Below are 18,844 nucleotides of genomic sequence, written 5' to 3' on the forward strand. Positions count from 1 at the left end.
CACATTGGTTTATTGCCCCCACAGAAATCATGAGTCAATGGTCTTCCACTGTCTTGGGGGTAGCGTTCTCTTGCTTAAGGGTACACTCGGGTACTCTTCCTCTTGTTTGTTGAAGTTTTTATGGTTTATATATGAAAGATTTATTTTAATGTTACTATTATTAAAATAATTGATTTTAACTGTTAATTAATTCTCTTTTAGTTTATTCATTTCCTTTTTCCATATTGGAGCCCTTGGGCTTATAGCATCCTGCTTTCCAAATTAGGGTTGTAACTTATCTAGTAATAATGATAATAATAATAATAATAATAATAATAATAATAAACCAACACTATAATGTATTAACGTTCACAACCGTACACCCTCCTTGAAAGAATTGACTGGTGGAACCCAGATTTTTCACAAGGAGAACAACTACGGCAGACTTATAATAACTGAAGCTATTATAAGTAGCCTGTTGGTAACGTCCTTGCCTGGTGATTGCCAGACTGAAGTTAAGAGTCTTGTTCAAACTCGTTAGTTCCATTGGCCGCTGCAACCTCACCATCCTTGTGAGCTAAGGATCGGGGGTTTTGGGGAGCCTATAGGTCTGCTTGCTGTGTCATTAGTAGCCATTGCCTGGCTCTCCTTGTTTCTAGCTTTGATGGAGATGGAGCTTGGGCGCTGATCATATGTGTATATGGTAAGACTCTATGGCATTGTCCTGCTTGATAGGACAATGCCACTGTCTTTTTTCCTCTGCCATTCATGAGCCGCCTTTAAACATTAAAATCTGTAAGCATCGTCCTCCAGGCACCAACTTTGAACATACTGTACAGCAGCATTTTGATTATACGCTCCCTTAAAGCAGAAAGCGATACGGATAATTTGTGTAGTGGTGTAGGTCCGAGCGTGCGTCTAATATGTGTGCGCATATCTATGTACTGTATATGTTGTATATGTGTGCGTGCACAGTATATGCTGTAAATGTGTGTGTGTGCTTTTAGGACACAGCTTCTCTCTAATGCCATTTTTCATTGAAGGCGATTGCCTTAGTGGCGTCAACGTGTTTCTTACAGGAATCCCCGTATTTTCTCAGCTTCATATTTTATTCACTACAGCACTGTTTCGACAAAACTGTCTTTATCAAGTGATGACTGATTAACATAGTTTGCAATTCATTTTATACATGAACTTCTACAAATATGATTAATTATGTTGTCACATTTTCTTTTTCGTAAGGAAAGGCGCCACTCAATATAGAATCTAGTTCGAGATCAATGCACGTACACCTCTAATTGCTGAGGAAGCGTGTAAACTTCATGAATTAGTCTGCTTTAAACAAGAGATTACATTCCTAAAGAACTGACGTCAATCTGACTGCAAAAAAGTGGAATTGTAAGCTTCAACGAAAAAGTTGATTGTCTGTAAGATCGGTCATTAAGTTCTGTGAAGCCTTGTGAAAAATAATCTATGCCTTTGAAAAGTGATCTTAAATTTCATTTTTATATTTTAAAGAATCTAAACTTTTCATTTATCAATGTTTGTCGATTAGTTTTTGGTTTCCCATAATTTTTTTATCAACTTTTTTTTTTTTACCATTATAGCCTACATCATCATCCCCTACGCCTATATATTAAAGTGTAATTCAATCAACAATTGTAGTCCTGAAGAAGAATCACAAAGTGATTCGAAACACGTGTCAACACCAAAGAAAAAATGAAGAAACTTAAATTGATTTTTCTTGTTATTCTGAAAACTATCTGCAGGACAGTTCGTCCGGAAAGAAGCTATTTTCGATGTTTGAACGCCACAAAGACACTGCCCAGTCATCATAAACGTGGAGTAACATGCCAAAGTACTATATTATTATTATTATTATTATTATTATTATTATTATTAAGCTACAACCCTAGTTGGAAAAGCAGGATGCTATAACCGAAGGGCTCCAATAGGGAAAATGGCCCAGTGAGGAAATGAAATAAATTGCAAGAAAAATTTAAGAACAATAACAACCTCAAAATAAACCTTCCATATGTAAACTATAAAAACTTCAAAATAACAAGAGAAAGAGAAATGAGATAGAATAGTGTGGCCGAGTGTACCCTCTAGCAAGAGATCTCTAAGCGAATACACTGGAACACCATGGTACAGAGGCTATGACACTACACAAGACTAGAGAACAATGGTTTGATTTTGGAGTGTCCTTCTAGAAGAGCTGCTTACCATAGCTAAAGAGTTTATTCTACCCTTACCATGAGGAAAGTAGCCACTGAACAATTACAGCGCAGTAGTTAACCTCTTGAGAGAAGAATTGTTTGGTAATTTCAGGGTTGTCAAGTGCATGAGGAGAGAGCAGAATGTGTAAAGAATAGGCTAGTCTATTCTGTGTATGTGTCGGTTAAGGGGAAATGAGCTGTAACCAGAGAGAAGAGTCCAATGTAGTACTGTCTGGGGAGCCAAAGACAATAACTCTCTAGCGGTAGTATCTCAAAGGGTGGCTGGTGCCCTGACCAACCTACTAACCCCCCCTCTCTCTCTCTCTCTCTCTCTCTCTCTCTCTCTCTCTCTCTCTCTCTCTCTCTATATATATATATATATATATATATATATATGTGTGTGTGTGTGTGTGTGTGTGTATGAGTGTTTGTGTGTGTAAGGTATATATGATTACTAGCACATTTTCTATAGACTTATAATTTGTTTTACCTTATTCTCCTGAATATGACCATATCTCTAACAGTAAAACTAATCTAGCACATGATATTTGAAATGCAGTCATACGTGCCCCATCATAACATAACTCTCTTAGCCCTATCATGAATGCCTCTTCGATATTCAAGATCACATTTTAAAATGTAACCGGTAGTTCACAAACGGTAAATTTCTGAAATAGACTTATCTTCTTTACGTTGGGATTAACTGCAAATAATTACTCTCAATGAATGCATAACCACATTTCCCTACTCACTAACGGTATTAAAAATCATAATTCTTACTTTCATCTTCCCAGCGTTTTGGTTATTCCTTTTACCGTTTAATATATTCTACCGACCAAATTGTCGAATGATCTTCCTGATCGGGTAGTTGAATCGGGACAACTTCAAACATTCAAACTTGCAGCAAATGTTTTTTATGTTGAACAGGCTGACATGCGTCTTTTTATAGTTTATATATGAAAGATCTGTTTTAATGGTGTTACTGTTATTAGAATATTCTATTTTAAGTGTTCATTACTTTTAATATAGTTTATTTATTTGCTTATTTCCTTTCCTCACTGGGCTATTTTTCCTGGTTGGAGCCTTGGGCTTATACTGTAGCATCCTGATTTTCCAACTAGGGTTGTAGCTTAGCTAATAATAATAATAATAATAATAATAATAATAATAATAATAGTAATAATAATCGCTGCATCATCAATATTTGTTCCATCAGCAAAATAAACATTGCCATTACCCAATATCATATAAATCACTTGTAAATATTTAAGAGCATCAACAACCTTTTTTCCTCTTAGTGGTTTGCATAAAACTTGTAAAAACATTATTATCATTATTATTATTGTTACTATTATCATTATTATTATTATTATTATTATTATTATTATTATTATTATTAATAGCTAAGCTACAACTCTAGTTGGAAATGCAGAATGCTATTGGCCCAAGGGCCCCAACAGGGAAATATAGCTCAGTGAGGAAAGGAAATAAATAAACTAGCCTACTGGAGAAGTGATAAACAATTTAAAATATTTTAAGAACAGTAACAATATTAGAATAAATAAAAAACAAGAGGAAGAGAAATAAGATAAACAGGGAAAATAGCCCAGTGAGGAAAGGAAAATATGAAAACAATAGTGTGCCCGAGTGTACCCTCAAGTAAGAGATCTCTACCCCAAGACAGTGGAAGACCATGGCACAGAGGCTATGGCACTATCCAAGACTAGAGAACAATGGTTTGATTTTGGAGTATCCACCCCTTATTTTTTTTTCTTTTTCAAACGTAATGAACCCTCTCCATTCTAGGAGTAGTTATCGTCACCAGTCACATCTTTGCCGAATAACTCAATAAATACTTTTCAGTTCTCAATGGAGCTTCCAATGACTTGCCTTTTCTTCATAATATTGTAAATTTTGGGGTCGATGGCTCGGAGCAAGTTTGCTAAGTCACTCACTGGTTATTCCAGTGAATGTTTTAATTCCATTAGTCTAGCTCTAAGCTCAGGAATTTTAGCTTTGCTTTCATCACCATATGCCTTTTTCTATTTCTCTATCAAGTATGTTTGTCAATTTATTTACGAATATCCTCCTTATATAAGATTATCTCTTGCTTAGTATACACTTGGGCACACTGGTCTATCTTATTTCTCTTCCTCTAGTTTTTATTTTAAAGTTTTTATTTTTTTATTTTATAAGTGAAATATTTATTCTAACGCTGTTACGGTTCTTAAAATATTTTATTTTAATTGTTTACTACTTTTCTTGTAGTTTCCTTATTTCCTCTCCTCACTGGGTTATTTCCCATGCTGGAGCCCTTGGGCTTATAGCATCCTGCTTTTCCAACTAGGGTTGTAGCTTAGCAAGTAGTAATAATGATAATAATATCCTTCTTGGTTTCATCCACAAAATCACATTTCATAACACTCGTATCCTACTCAATCATCTCTTCCTTTTAGCCTACAGGCCCATATGTGAGGCCAGTAGGTTCATTGTCACTAGTATTTTATACTGGCATTTTTTTTCATGAACAACAAAGCTTATTTCATTAAGATAAAAAAAGATATGATTCACCCAGGATGCTTGAGCATTCAACAAGCGTGTCATCAACACCGCATGTTAGCTGTAGATCATGTGAGTGTGTTTCACATGTCTGCAGTAGTTTGCTCTAAAATTCTTGACAATGTCTCAACTAAGGAGTTCTTTAACAAGACATAACATTTATCTTCTTTGTGTACAATCAGTTTTTAATCTACTATTACCATTTATGTTTGGGTTTATCATAATCTTCTAGTAATCCAGAAAGTCGGTAAAATCTGTGTTAACTTTTTTCCTCAATACTGATTTGTGCTGTAAATCTTATTCTTTTCCTCAAGCGGTTAACTGTTCACGTTGTACACTTGCTAAATAATTTATCATACACCCAAATATAAACTTTATTTTGGCATTGCAGTTGTAACAAACTGCAAAAGTCTATTCCCACATTCGTTAAACAGGAAGAACAATGACAGTATCGACTTTTTGCTTAAAATGCGGGCAATATTCACGGTTGTACGCCTCTAATCCATAACCCACTGCGGTCACGAAATATTTGCATGGAAGATGGCAACTGTGTCAGTCTCTTCACTTCCTTATTAGTTAAATACCTTATTTTATAATTGTTACTTTATATATGACTTATTGACTAGTATCTACATTTGACTATATTGTGAAGCTTATTCACTCTACATATACAGTGTGAGTTCAGATTGAAATAATATCTTCCTAGGAATATGTTTCCTTGCGTTACCAATCTGTTTACTTATTTTACGTAATTCCTGTCAGCATTATCAATATTACTAAAAATATATATATTCAATTTGTGCATTATAAGTACCAGTTTTCTTATATAAGCAACTAGTGTCTTGAAAAAAATGTAAAGGTTCATAACGGTCGTAATAATTAGCCACGCTTTATGCATCAGTGAGTTTGTTATGAGGTCTGTGTGTTTACATCAGGCTTTTGACATATGGAAGGGCTTATGACACTTCCGTGTAGAATTTGTGACACTCGTGCTAACTTCTGCATAAAAAATATTACAATATTTTTTCGTAATTATAAAATATCAAGGTTCTAAATGATATGTAAGAAATAGAGAAAGCACTATTTTTTCGTATATAATTTGCATTGTGAAAGATTAGAAAGTGTCAAAACATCCCACACGCTGTTAGTGTACGACATTAAAATCTATGCTGCCGAAGCTCTAACAAGAGATAAAAAAGGTAAATTAACCAGTAACTGTTCGTCTTTATTGTAATTTAGTAGTAATTTACCAAATTTATATGAAAATTATAATTATTTCAATATAATACACGCAAAAATATTTTTAATGTACGACATTAAAATCTTTGCTGCTGAAGCTCTAACTAGAGAAAAAAAAGGTAAAATAACCAGTAACTGTTCGTCTTTTTAGTAATTTAATCCTAATTTACCCATTGTATTTATAGAATTATAATTATTTCAATATACGACACGCAAAAATATTTTATGGGTTTTAATTTAAAAATCCTTGTCGAAATCTTCCGTGGAAGGGTTCTATCAGCTGTGATGAAAAGTGTCATCAGTCTGATATTGTGTTGGCAAACATGAAGAATTGTTTAATGTGAATTTCCCTGTTACTAACAAAGCAGTGGCTGTGCTTCCATTCATTAGCTGCATAAAATGCAGTCAGTAGATCCACACAATGGGAAAAACTTTTGGAAGAAAAACAGTAAATCGGTGCCTGGCAGGTAATGCATTCCCTCCTACAGTAGCATAGGTTAGACCAGACTCGGCTGCCGTAGCGTAGCTTAAGCTCTGGCTTTACAAACCTTTGCTGTTTTAAGTTAAACTGTTTTTATGATTAGTATTTTTATGTCGTTGGCTTAAGTCTTGGGTTTTCATGAAATAGTCTATGTGGGAGTAAAGTGTAAGCTAGCTCACCTACCCCTAGACAAGTTTGTCAGTATAAGGGTAGGCTAGGCAAAGCTAGCTCGCCATTATTTTAGAAATATAAGGTATATGAACTTGCCTTCGATAGTGTAAGCTTGGTAACGTAGGTTAGTCTGTTCGTATTGAGTAGCCTAAATCCTTTACAGTCTCCTCAATTATTCTTCCCCTTAGAGGATTAGACTGGGTAACGTCTATTCGGAGTGCAGATACCTATGTTCTTGATTATACACGATATCTTCGGATAGTCGTTCCAGGGTTAGAACCCCGCCGATACCCGACGGTAATTCTCTTATAATATCAATCGCAGAAATATTATACTGTAGGAAGCTGACGAAGGGAACTTCCATCGGGACGACATGGCTCTCTCACCCAAAAAGGGATTTTGATGTACCCAAAAATTGATTTTTCTTACATCAAAATCCCTTTTATAATGTGGTGAAGAATAACCTCTGTATTTCACGACCCAATATTAGGAAGTGTCTAAACGTTAATAAAGGTTATGTGGTTTATTATGGTATGATACTTTAATTTTTTTCAAATACATTAACCTTATATTCTTTTCCTGCATAGTTATCCTTTATTTTTCAATATTAAACTTAGCCGGTGATCATATAGCTGTCAGCTCTGCTGCCCGACAGAAAAACCTAAGGACAAAATACGCCAGCGATCGCTATACAGGTGGGGGTGTACATCAACAGCGCCATCTGTCGAGCAGGTACTCAAGTACTCCATGTCAACACAGAACCAATTTTCTCTCTGTCGTGCCACTGGCAAGACCTACTAAATACGCTGTTACTAACTGGATTTGTTTTCACATCTATTTGGTGAAGTACACTATTCCAGTTTTGAGCTTTCGCTATGCAGGGGTTTTATCTTCATCTCAAAACTTGAACTCGTTTTGGATAGATTTAATTATGGTGACAAAGAGAGTATGGACTCTCTTTCACTTTTAAATGGCCGACCCTTCCCTTAGACGGAAGTGTGTTTAGGTTTTTAGTAATTTTACTTAACACGTTCTAGATCTATATTTTATATCTCTCCGCCTTTATTAGGCCTCTTCGATTAACTTTCCATTTATTATAAACATATATAATTAAATTTTTATGTTTTGTTTATATGCGACCTTTCCTGATAGTAGGCGGTCCTAACTTGGAACCGAAGTTAATCAACGTTGAGCCCGTTATATCGTATTTAGCCTTTAAAGAATTTAAAACTTTTTAAATTTAATGTTTTATGAAAGAATTTCTTTGATAGTTTCGTACTGTTTTCAAAGATGAACTAACGTTTAGTTTTTTAAACTACGCAGTTGTTGACGTTCAGGACGTTCAACATGCGCTCTATCGTTACGATAGAGAGAGAGTGTATCACGGTTTCACTTTGCAGTAAGAGTAAATCGATTCTGACGTTTCGTTCATTCTTTCATAGCTTAAATGGTTTAAATTCTAAATTAAAGGAACTTTTTATTTGGAAAACCTTTCAGTTTTTTCCTTTAGCCAAATAACATGTTTTGACGATATATAATTAGGCTCTTCTCTCAGGTGCGAAATCAAGAGAGAAAGAGAGAGAGAGATAGAGACGGAGGGAGAGAGAGGAGGAAAAACGTTCCGTTCAAGCGGGTAACGTTGTTGTCGTGTTACTCTCCTCCTTAGTTGCTGTACGGGGAAGAAGGTAAAACGTTTCTAGGGTTTTATTCTTGTCCCCAGGCTATGTGCGGTGAGAGATTGTAAACGTAGTTTAATTGAACTAGTGTTTAGTCTCTTTCCCAGCCACTGAATTCTTTATCCTTATATGTTTTCTGTTTTTGCTAGTATTAATGAGCTGCATTATACGACTGTTTTCGCAATTACTACCTTTTAATGAAGGGTAGAATTGCGTGTTTCAGGTAGAAATCAGTAAAAGTTTCGATTTCAGTGAAATAAGTGCAAAACAGAAAATCGAAGTGATAAAGTGATATGCGCAAAGTGTTACAGTGTTGCGTCCGAGGGTTCGTCTGTTCGTGCCTGTCGTTCACCTAGTCCGGGACCTCTTGCAAGCTCCCAAGCCCAGGGGAGAAGTAATGTCGAACGACTTATGGGTTCGTCAGGCCTTGATCAACGAACAGACGTTTCCCTCCGTGGTTTCGGGCGTATCTACCCAAGATCGCCCCACCCACACAAAGACGAGAGAGCCCATTTACTTCTCGTCTGCGGAAGAGGTTTCTCGTAAGAAACCATGGACCAAGGTCTCGCAGCTTATTAAGTGCAAGTCGGTCCCTTCCGCGCAAGTCCAATGGCCCAGTTGTAGCCACTGGGTCAGTTCGGACTCGCTGCAGTCTTCCGACGACTGCTCACCTCCTTAGAGAGGCAAAGCGGTACCGCAACAGGCAGTAACTCCGTCTGTTGCCGCACCAGCTGTTGTAGACCCTGAGTGGTCTTTGCTGCAGTCTATGCAGACTCAGTTAGCTGCTGTTATGCAGGAGTATCGTACGGAGAAGGTTGACGCTGCACCCGTTAGCCTACAACCTACCACGGTTGTGCGCCCAGCAGACGCTGAGGCTACCTGCTCCCACACTCCAGCTGTGAGAGCTCCTCCACCCATGCGCAGTCGACCCTGCCAGACGCATGCTGACGTTCACAGACGCACGGAACCCTCCGTTGATGTTCGTGTGCTACCACAACAACAGGAGGGTGGAGTTAAGCTGCCGTGTTTTGACGCGGTGCGTCAACCTCCGCATTCTAGAGTTGTTTTGACTGCTCAGTATAGACAGTCATAGTAGTCTCGAGTGAACACTGTATGTCCTCACGCTCCCGTTGTGGTTGACAGTTCAGTTGTTGACAGTTCACAGTCTATCAAGCAGTTACATGACGTTGCCTTCTGGTCTGCTACTAATGCACCAGTGCTGTATGTCCTCACGCACCTGTTGTGGTTGACAGTTCAGTTTTTGACAGTTCACAGACTGTCAAGCAGTTACATGACGTTGCCTTCTGGTCTGCTACTAATGCACCAGTGCTGTATGTCCTCACGCACCTGTTGTGGTTGACAGTTCACAGACTGTCAAGCAGATACATAACGTTGCCTTCTGGTCTGCTGCTAATGCACCAGTGAGACCCTCACTGAGATAACCTAGCTTTTCTCGGACAAGGTTCCTGTAGATGAGAAAGTGCTGTTCTCCCTCCTACTGATATTCCTTTGAGGACTCTGTCATTTGGAGAGGAGCCTTAAGCTGCTTAGCCTCCTATGGACTTTAATTAAATCATGATGATTTTTTAAGGATCTTCGTCCGGATCTTGTAACTGCTGCTCCTCGTTCGCCTAACGTCAGAACTTACACTAGGCCTAGCTACTTCGAAGCCGTTGTTGTTAAGCTAGTGCTCTCTCGCTCTCCTAGAGAGCGTTACGTTGGCTAGGCGACTGGTTTTTGCACCAGGAGGAGTTTTAGGGATACAGCCTTTGATTTCCCTTCTTTTAAACTGGCTTATAGAGCGAGAGTCTGATAGGACACGAGAGAAGTTCTCGGCTTGGGAGTTCAGGCCTCTGCCCAGATAGACTTCTCAATTCTGGTAGACTCGCCCTGGCGCCTAGCCAGGAGACGCTCCAAGTTGTTTACAGGTCAACTTCTCAACTTTTGCGAGCCTTTGAAGTTTTGCTGTACTATTATGTCACACATAACAAGGCTTCCAGGGATGGTAAATGGTTCCGCCTCAGTCGCTAACCCCGTCTGTTGCCACACCTGCTCCCGTAGACCCTAAATAGGCTTTGCTGCAAGACATGCAGTCCAAGCTTGTGTCCTTGATAGAGGACTTTATTACGGAGAAGAACCTTCTGGCCAACAACCTTCCAACCGGTGGGTTGTGCGCCCTGTTGACGCTGAGGTATCCTACTCGCGTCTGCCAGTTGAGGTGGTTCCTCCACCGATGCGACCCAGTGTGGGTTGCCAGTCGCACGTTGACGTTAGGCGACGCTCGGAGGTGGTGGTTGAAGTTCAGTGTCACTAGGAAGACGTTCAACAACCAGCAGAGGTGACTTGTTGTGACGCAGTGCGTCAACCTCAGCAACCCGGTAGGGTGTTGACTGCACAACCCAGACAGTCTAGACAGTTTCGGGTTGACGCTGTACTTCCTCGCGCACCCATGGTTGTTGACAGTTCACAGACTGTGCAGCAGTGCCATGATATTGCGTCCGGCTCCGTCACGCATCCACCAGTGCGACCGGATTCAGCGAGTCAGACGTTGCCCACTCCGTTGCCGTTTCCTCATCAGTTTCGGATGAGGAACCCTCTGATGAGGACGTTGCTGAACAAGACGATCAACCCCCAGCCCTGCTATCCATCCAGAAGATGCTGAAGAAGGAACGCTGCCCAGTCAGGCTGTGGATGAGTCTGGTAGGGACCCTGTCATCCGTGGATCAATTTGTGTCACTAGGAAGACTACACCTCCGTCCTCTTCTATACCATCTAGCTTTTCACTGGAAAAAGGACAAGACGCTAGAAGCGGTCTCGATCCCGGTTTCCGGAAAGATAAAGTCTGGTCTGACTTGGTGAAAGGACTATATCAACCTTAGAGAGGGTCTTCCCCTGACTGTTCAGACTCCCAACCACGTTCTCTTCTCGGACGCATCGGACGTAGGCTGGGGTGCGACATTAGACGGTAGGGAATGCTCGGGATTATGGAACTCGAGTCAAGGACAATGCATTTCACTGCAAGAAGCTACTGGCAGTACGTCTGACCTGGAAAAGCTTCAGGTCTCTCCTTCAAGGCAAAGTGGTGGAGGTGAACTCGGACAACACCACGGCTTTGGCGTACATCTCCAAGCAAGGAGGGACCTACTCTCTGACATGGTACGAGATCGCAAGGGACCTCCTCACCTGGTCAAAAGGTCTAGACATTTCACTAGTAACGAGGTTCATCCAAGGCAACTTGAATGTCATGGCAGATTGTCTCAGTCGGAAGGGACAAATAATTCCAACAGAATGGACCCTCCACAAGGATGTTTGCAAGAGACTTTGGGCCACCTGGGGCCAGCCAACCATAGATCTCTTCGCAACCTCGATGACCAAGAGGCTCCCAATATTTTGCTCACCAATCCCGGACCCAGCAGCAGTTCATATAGATGCCTTTCTACTAGATTGGTCACATCTAGATCTATATGCATTCCCTCCGTTCAAGATTTTCAACAAGGTACTGCAGAAGTTCGCCTCTCACGAAGGGACAAGGTTGACGCTAGTTGCTTCCCTCTGGCCCGCGAGAGAATGGCTCACCGAGGTACTTCGATGGCTAGTAGACGTTCCCAGAACGCTTCCCCTAAGGGTGGACCTTCTACGTCAGCCACGCGTAAAGAAGGTACACCAAGGCCTCCACGCTCTTCGTCTGACTGCCTTCAGACTATCGAAAGACTCTCGAGAGCTAGAGGCTTTTCGAAGGAGGCAACCAGAGCGATTGCTAGAGCAAGGAGAACATCCACCCTTAGAGTCTACCAATCGAAGTGGGAAATCTTCCGAAACTGGTGCAAGTCAGTATCCGTATCCTCGACCAGTACCTCTGTAACTCAAATAGCTGACTTTCTCTTATATCTGAGGAAAGAAAGATCTCTTTCAGCTCCCAATATCAAGGGTTACAGAAGCATGTTGGCATCAGTCTTCCGTCACAGAGGCTTAGATCTTTCCAACAATAAAGATCTACAGGACCTCCTTAAGTCTTTTGAGACCACGAAGGAGCGTCGTTTGGTTACACCTGGTTGGAATTTAGACGTGGTACTAAGATTCCTTATGTCAGACAGGTTCGAACCGCTACTATCAGCCTCCCTGAAAGATCTCACCTTTAAGACTCTTTTCCTGATATGCTTAGCCACAGCTGAAAGAGTTAGTGAGATTCATACCTTCAGCAAGAACATCGGATTCTCATCCGAAACGGCTACATGTTCTACAACTTGGTTTTCTAGCCAAACACGAGCTGCCTTCTCGGCCTTGACCAATATCGTTCGATATTCCAAACTTATCGTATGGTTGGAAATGAACTAGAAAGAGTCTTATGTCCTGTTAGAGCTCTTAAGTTCTGTTTAAAACCTTTACGAGGCCCGTCTGAAGCTTTATGGTGTTCAGTTAAGAATCCATCTTTGCCTATGTCAAAGAATGCTTTATCCTATTTTATCAGACTGTTAATACGAGAAGCTCATTCCCATCTGAATGAGGAAGACCAAGCTTTGCTGAAGGTAAGGACACACGAAGTTAGAGCTGTCGCAACTTCCGTGGCCTTTAAACAAATTAGATCTCTGCAAAGTATATTCGACGCAACCTATTGGAAAAGCAAATCAGTGTTCGCGTCTTTTTATCTTAAGAATGTCCAGTCTCTTTACGAGAACTGCTACACTCTGGGACCATTCGTAGCAACGAGTGCAGTAGTGGGTGAGGGCTCAACCACTACAATTCCCTAATTCCATAACCTTTTTTAATCTTTCTCTTGAAATGTTTTATTATTGTTTTTGGGTTGTCCGGAAGGCTAAGAAGCCTTTCGCATCCTACTTGATTTGGCGGGTGGTCAAAGTCATTTCTTGAGAAGCGCCTAGATTAGAGGTTTTGATGAGGTCCTTTAGTATGGGTTGCAACCCTTCATACTTCAGCTCCTAGGAGTCGCTCAGCATCCTATGAGGATCGCGAGGCTCAGTAAGGAAGACGTACTTAAAAAGGCAGAGTAATTGTTCAAGTCGACTTCCTTACCAGGTACTTATTGATTTTATGTTTGTTATTTTGAATAACTGCTAAAATGAAATACAAAATACTTAGCTCTTAATGTAACACATAATGCTGGTCTCTACCCACCCCCCTGGGTGTGAATCAGCTATATGATCACCGGCTAAGTTTAATATTGAAAAATGTTATTTTCATTAGTAAAATAAATTTTTGAATATACTTACCCGGTGATCATAAATTAAAGGACCCTCCCTTCCTCCCCAATAGAGACCCAGTGGGCAGAGGAGAAAATTGGTTCTGTGTTGACATGGAGTACTTGAGTACCTGCTCGACAGATGGCGCTGTTGATGTACACCCCCACCTGTATAGCGAACGCTGGCGTATTTTGTCCTTAGGTTTTTCTGTCGGGCAGCAGAGCTGACAGCTATATGATCACCGGGTAAGTATATTCAAAAATTTATTTTACTAATGAAAATAACATTTTTCTATATCTGACTATTATTGTGGGTACAATTCACACTTCGTTTATAGATACCCCTATATATAATAATTAAGGGTTAACCCCAGTGAAAAACTGGTCCTTTATAGTTGGGAATCTCAAAAGGTATTACAGTATACCATTTTGAGAAGAAATGCATAATTCCTGCTATAATCAGTTGAAAATTCTTAGTTTACATCTGCACTTGGTATCAACCCTGCAAGTGCTAATAAAGCACCAGTGGTGTATGTATGATAGCGGCCACCTGCATGTATGATGACGGCTGGCTAAGAATACGGCAGTGTAAGGGGTCATTAGCCCCCCCCCCCCCCCCCCCCGTTAGGTAAGTAGGTAAGGACACAGCTTGTAGGTTAGGTTAGGGGGGAAAGTTTAGGTTAGTTGGTGTCCATATTTTATGCTCGCTGGAGGAACTGGCTGCAGGGAAGAAGGAAAATCACTCTATTGTCATGTATTCAAACCTAACTTGACCGAGGGGTTGGTTCCCCACTGAATCTAGCTTAGAGTGTCTGAATTTATAAAATATGTAGAGAATGTGTTCAAACCTAACCTACCCTAGTATATCATGTTCTTAACTTCTCAGGGGGAGTTCAGTTTCCTTGATCCCCTACTTAACCATGGAAAATAGAAATTCACTCTATCCTAACCTTACTCATAATGCTCTATGTGGCATGGCGGCTGCCCCCATTTTTCCCCCGTGTTTTTCCTTTAGCTTTGTCCCAATTGATATATTCCATGACGAAAATTTGGGAAGGATGGCTAAAGGGCCCATGTATGTTTTTCTTCAAGAAAATCGTGGCTTTAAATTTACATTTGCTTTTTTTGGCTGGGAATTCTAATTGAAGGGATTACTAAAAGAATTGCTACAAAGTTGCGTGGAAAATTAAAGCTTTAGAATCATCACAGCACATACAGTATTACTGATTAGGCAGTTATTTTAAAACTGATATCTTCTATTGAAAATTGAGAGGACTCGTAAAACATATAGGTACTTGAGCATAAGATTTTATGAAATTTTAATTGGTTGAAAACTACTTATAGGTACTAATGAAGCAACAAATAAGATCGAATATTTGCTTGCAAAAAATGTATTCCCGGTAAGCAATTATCGCTTCTCCAAATACTAATTTTTATCTAGATTCTTTTTTCTTTTTCCCCTCTTGGGGATGAAGTAGATGTACCATTACTTTCTAGATCCAACATTGATGCTGGTAAGCTACACTTCTGAGCACCGTTCTTTTTAAACTAGATATATAACAAGTGCAGTAGTTCTCCATCATCCCAAAACGAGGAAGAGGAGAGTGAAATGAATACCAAACCCATTGGTCATCATACGTCTGATATTTCATTTTAGACTGTGTCCCTCTTGAGGAGAAGGATTCCTTCTTTGACCATGTACTAGGTACAGTTGGACAAAGGAGTTCCTGGTACACCTAGCTCTGAGGAAGTGAACCGAGGGGAGAGTACCTGTATGTATCCCTGTTGACCACAGATGCCATCTCTCCTTACACTTATCTATTTAGTTACTTGCTTTAAAGTGAGGGTACAACAGGATGCGCTTCCTCAGAGTGTGGTGTGCCCGGAATTCCTGTGTCCAGCTATACACACCAAGTATAAGCCTGGCCTTATCAGCTTACTCATCTGCATGATGGACAGATAAAGGGTTGCTGGAGTCTTCTCCCTCTCTCTGTTACGGGATACGGGAGACTGGCATATTCCATGTAAGAAAATTAACTAAACAGTTCAGTTAAGTGTATTGGATGAAAGGATTGTATACATGTTGGAACAATTAACAAATTTCAGTAGTAATTTGTTTTTTCCTATCTATACAAGCCCGAGTCATTTAAAGTTAGTTCCTATGTCAACCACCCCTCTCCTTTATGACCTGGAGGTCAAAAGTGAAGATTCTTTGTTATGAGTGTCCGCCCATGCACACCACCTGTCATTAACTGCCTCTTTCAAAGTTCATTTGAGCTTGCACTGAAGACATTTCCCATTTTTCAATATTAATCTTACCCGATAATCATGTAGCTGTCAACTCCGTTGCCCGACAGAATTCTACGGACGGGATACGCCAGCGATCGCTATACAAGAGGGGGGTGTACTCACCAGCGCCATCTGTGGCCAGGTACTGCAGTACTTCTTGTCAACACCACCTCAATTTTTCCTCTGTCGTGCTTCCGGCAAGACCTACATGGATACGCTTATGATTTTGGAGTCTTTGTTCACGGTTTTGGTGAAGTATTGCTCTTGAGATTTCAGCTTTCGCTATACAGGAAGCTTTTCCCTTAGCTTAGATAGCTTTTGGATTGATTTTGATTAATGGTATAACGATCTTTGCTTTAATTTGGAAACCCCCCTTGACTGTTCTCTGATTCAAGATGTCCGACCATTCTCAAGCTCCTACCCAAAGACGATGTAGTGTTAGGACTTGTATTAGGCGTCTTCCGAAGGCCTCGGTTGATCCTCACACCGTTTGTTCCGACTGTAGGGGAAAATCCTGTCAGTTGGAAGATCGATGTGAGGAATGTGCCGGGCTTTCGGAATTTGATTTTATTCAATTCCTCAAGTATACGACTAAGTTAGAGAGGGAGAGAGTTAGGAGGAGTTCTGCTCGCTCTTTGCTTTATTCCTCCCCCCATGATCCTCAACCTTTTCCTCCCCCTGTAGTGGCTACCCCCGAACCTATTATTAGTGCTCAGCCTGATATGTCGGATGTTTTACGTGCCATTCAGGCTTTAGGTGATAAGGTGGAGTCGGTAGTGAGTGACCACAAGTTTCTCTTGGCAGATGTCAAGGAACTTAAAGTGAAAAGTGCAGTGGGAAGTGGTAGTGCCAGTGCTGTGCCTAGTGTCAGTGTCAGTGTTGCGCATGAGGATACTTCTGTGCGTGCCAGTCGTCCTCCCAGTCCGGGACCTCTTGCAAGCTCCCAAGCCCAGGGGAGAAGCAATGTCGAAGGGCAAAAGGGTTCGGCAGGCCTTGATCGGCGCACAGTAGTATCCTCAGTGGTTGCGGGCGTATCTTATAGAGATCGTCACTTCCACTCTCAGACGATTGAGCCCTTAATTTCCTCGTCTGCAGAAGATGTTTCCGGGAGGAAACGCTGGACCCAGGTCTCAAGGCCTCTTAAGCGTAAGGTCCAGACCGCGCGAGTCCAACAGCCCAGGTGTAGCCACTGGGCTAGTTCGGACTCGCCGCAGTCATCGGATGGCTGCACGCCTCCTAAGAGAGGTAAAGCGATGCCTCAACAGACCTCAACTTCTGTTAAAGCTATGCCTCAACAGACCTCAACTTCTGTTGATCCCAAGTTGGCTATGCTGCAGACTATGCAGTCGCAGCTTGCGGTGTTGATGCAGGAGTTTCAGGCAGAGAAGGTTAACACACCTCCTCCTGCGAGCGCTCCTCCACCTCTGCGCAGTCCAGCCTGCCAGACGTATGATGTTGAGGTTCCTCAAGCTACCTCCATGCGTGAGCTGCCGCATTGGGAGTTGCCAGATACCAGCGCTGTGCAGCAACCTCCACTTTCCTTGAGGCAGGAGCCTCTTGCCACGCGGCAACCTCCTCAACACTTGGGGCAGGAGCCTTATGCTTTGCAGCAACCTCCTCTACCCTTGAGGCAGGAGCCTCATGCGTTGCAACCATCCTCGAGGCAGCAACCTCTTGCGGTGCGACAACCTCCACCATCCTTGAGGCAGCAACCTCAACTCTTGCGGCAGCCACCTCCACTTTCCTCGAGGCGAGAACCTCAACTCTCGAGGCAAGCACCTCAACTCTTGAGGCTAGAACCTCAACTCGTGAGACAAGAGCCTCTCTCTGCGCAGCCACCTCAACCCTTGAGGCAAGCGCAACTCTTGAGGCAGGAACCTCATGCTATGAGACAGCCACCTCAACGCATGCAGCAACCACATTCTTCTCAGCTTGAGCCGCTTCCCATTCAACTTGAACCGCAGACTATGCAGCATGAGCCTCATGCTTTACAGCATTCGCCTCTCACCACGCTTGCTCCTCAGACCCCCGCAGAACCTCCTTCATCCCAGCCTCATGACTTTGTCATTACCAGCCCTCATCCTCTTCAGCAGAGACTTGAGGATGAATCCGCAAGTGCGCATGCACCCGCTCTTCAGGATTCAGCCATTCAGCATACCGCTTTATCGTTACCTCTCGCTTCTCAACCCTCAGGTGATGAGGTTTCTGAGGATGAAGCTGCTCACCTGGATGATCCTTCATCTGATGTGGAGGAACCCAAGTCATTGCCACCCTCCATTGACTTTCGCAAGGTCCTAACTCTGTTCAGAGAGTTATACCCTGAACACTTTGTTTCTGCTACCCCTCGCTCTCCTCCATCCGAGTTCTCTCTAGGCATGCAACCTATTAAGTCTGCCTACACTAAGCTTGTCTTCGCTAGATCATCAAAGAGAGCTTTGAGAATGTTAGGGGATTGGTTGCAGTCCAAGCAGCAACTGGGAAGGACGTCTTTTATGTTTCCGCCTCCTAAGCTGACTTCTAAGGCGGGCGTCTGGTATGCCACGGGAGAGGAACCAGGCTTGGGGGTCCCTGCCTCTGCCCAGGCTGACTTCTCAAGTTTGGTTGACTCTCCACGAAGGTCGGCTGTGAGACGCTCTAAGGTCTGCTGGACCTTTTCTGACCTGGACCACTTCTTAAAGGGAGTCTTTCGCGCCTTTGAAATTTTTAATTTCCTCGACTGGTGCCTGGGGGCCTTGAGCAAGAAGACTGCCCCTTCTGACAAAGACTCGGCCATGCTGATCATGTCCTGTATGGACAAAGCAATTCGCGATGGTTCCGGCGAACTTGCCTCTATGTTTGTATCGGGAGTCCTCAAGAAAAGGGAACAACTTTGCTCCTTCCTTTCCACTGGTATCACCTCTTGCCAAAGGTCACAGTTACTTTTTGCTCCTCTTTCTAAGTTCCTGTTTCCTGAGGATCTTATCAAGGAAATGTCTGCGGCTCTTATACAGAAGGATACGCATGACCTCGTGGCCTCTTCAGCACGGAAGGCTAA

The 18,844-nt window shown here is 41.8% G+C and overlaps 1 protein-coding gene across 7 annotated transcripts in view; it reads left to right on the forward strand.

Moving 5' to 3' along the window:
• Tbc1d22 (TBC1 domain family member 22) overlaps nucleotides 1-18,844 on the forward strand; it is a 96,380-nt gene that overhangs the window by 18,043 nt on the left and 59,493 nt on the right. For 2 of the 7 annotated variants that reach the window (XM_068392121.1, XM_068392125.1), the window contains exon 1: nucleotides 6,249-6,463. The exons of 2 other annotated variants lie outside the window; for them this stretch is intronic. In XM_068392121.1, the coding sequence (XP_068248222.1) occupies nucleotides 6,396-6,463 (68 nt within the window). In that variant the 5' untranslated portion in view covers nucleotides 6,249-6,395. Of the gene's footprint in view, nucleotides 1-5,932; nucleotides 5,957-6,248; nucleotides 6,464-18,844 lie in introns of those variants that run through there. 3 more of the 7 variants (XM_068392124.1, XM_068392122.1, XM_068392126.1) reach the window with 2 other exon arrangements.

This window comes from Palaemon carinicauda, chromosome 18, assembly GCF_036898095.1.
Source record: "Palaemon carinicauda isolate YSFRI2023 chromosome 18, ASM3689809v2, whole genome shotgun sequence".
Classification (NCBI taxonomy): Eukaryota; Metazoa; Arthropoda; class Malacostraca; order Decapoda; family Palaemonidae; genus Palaemon; species Palaemon carinicauda.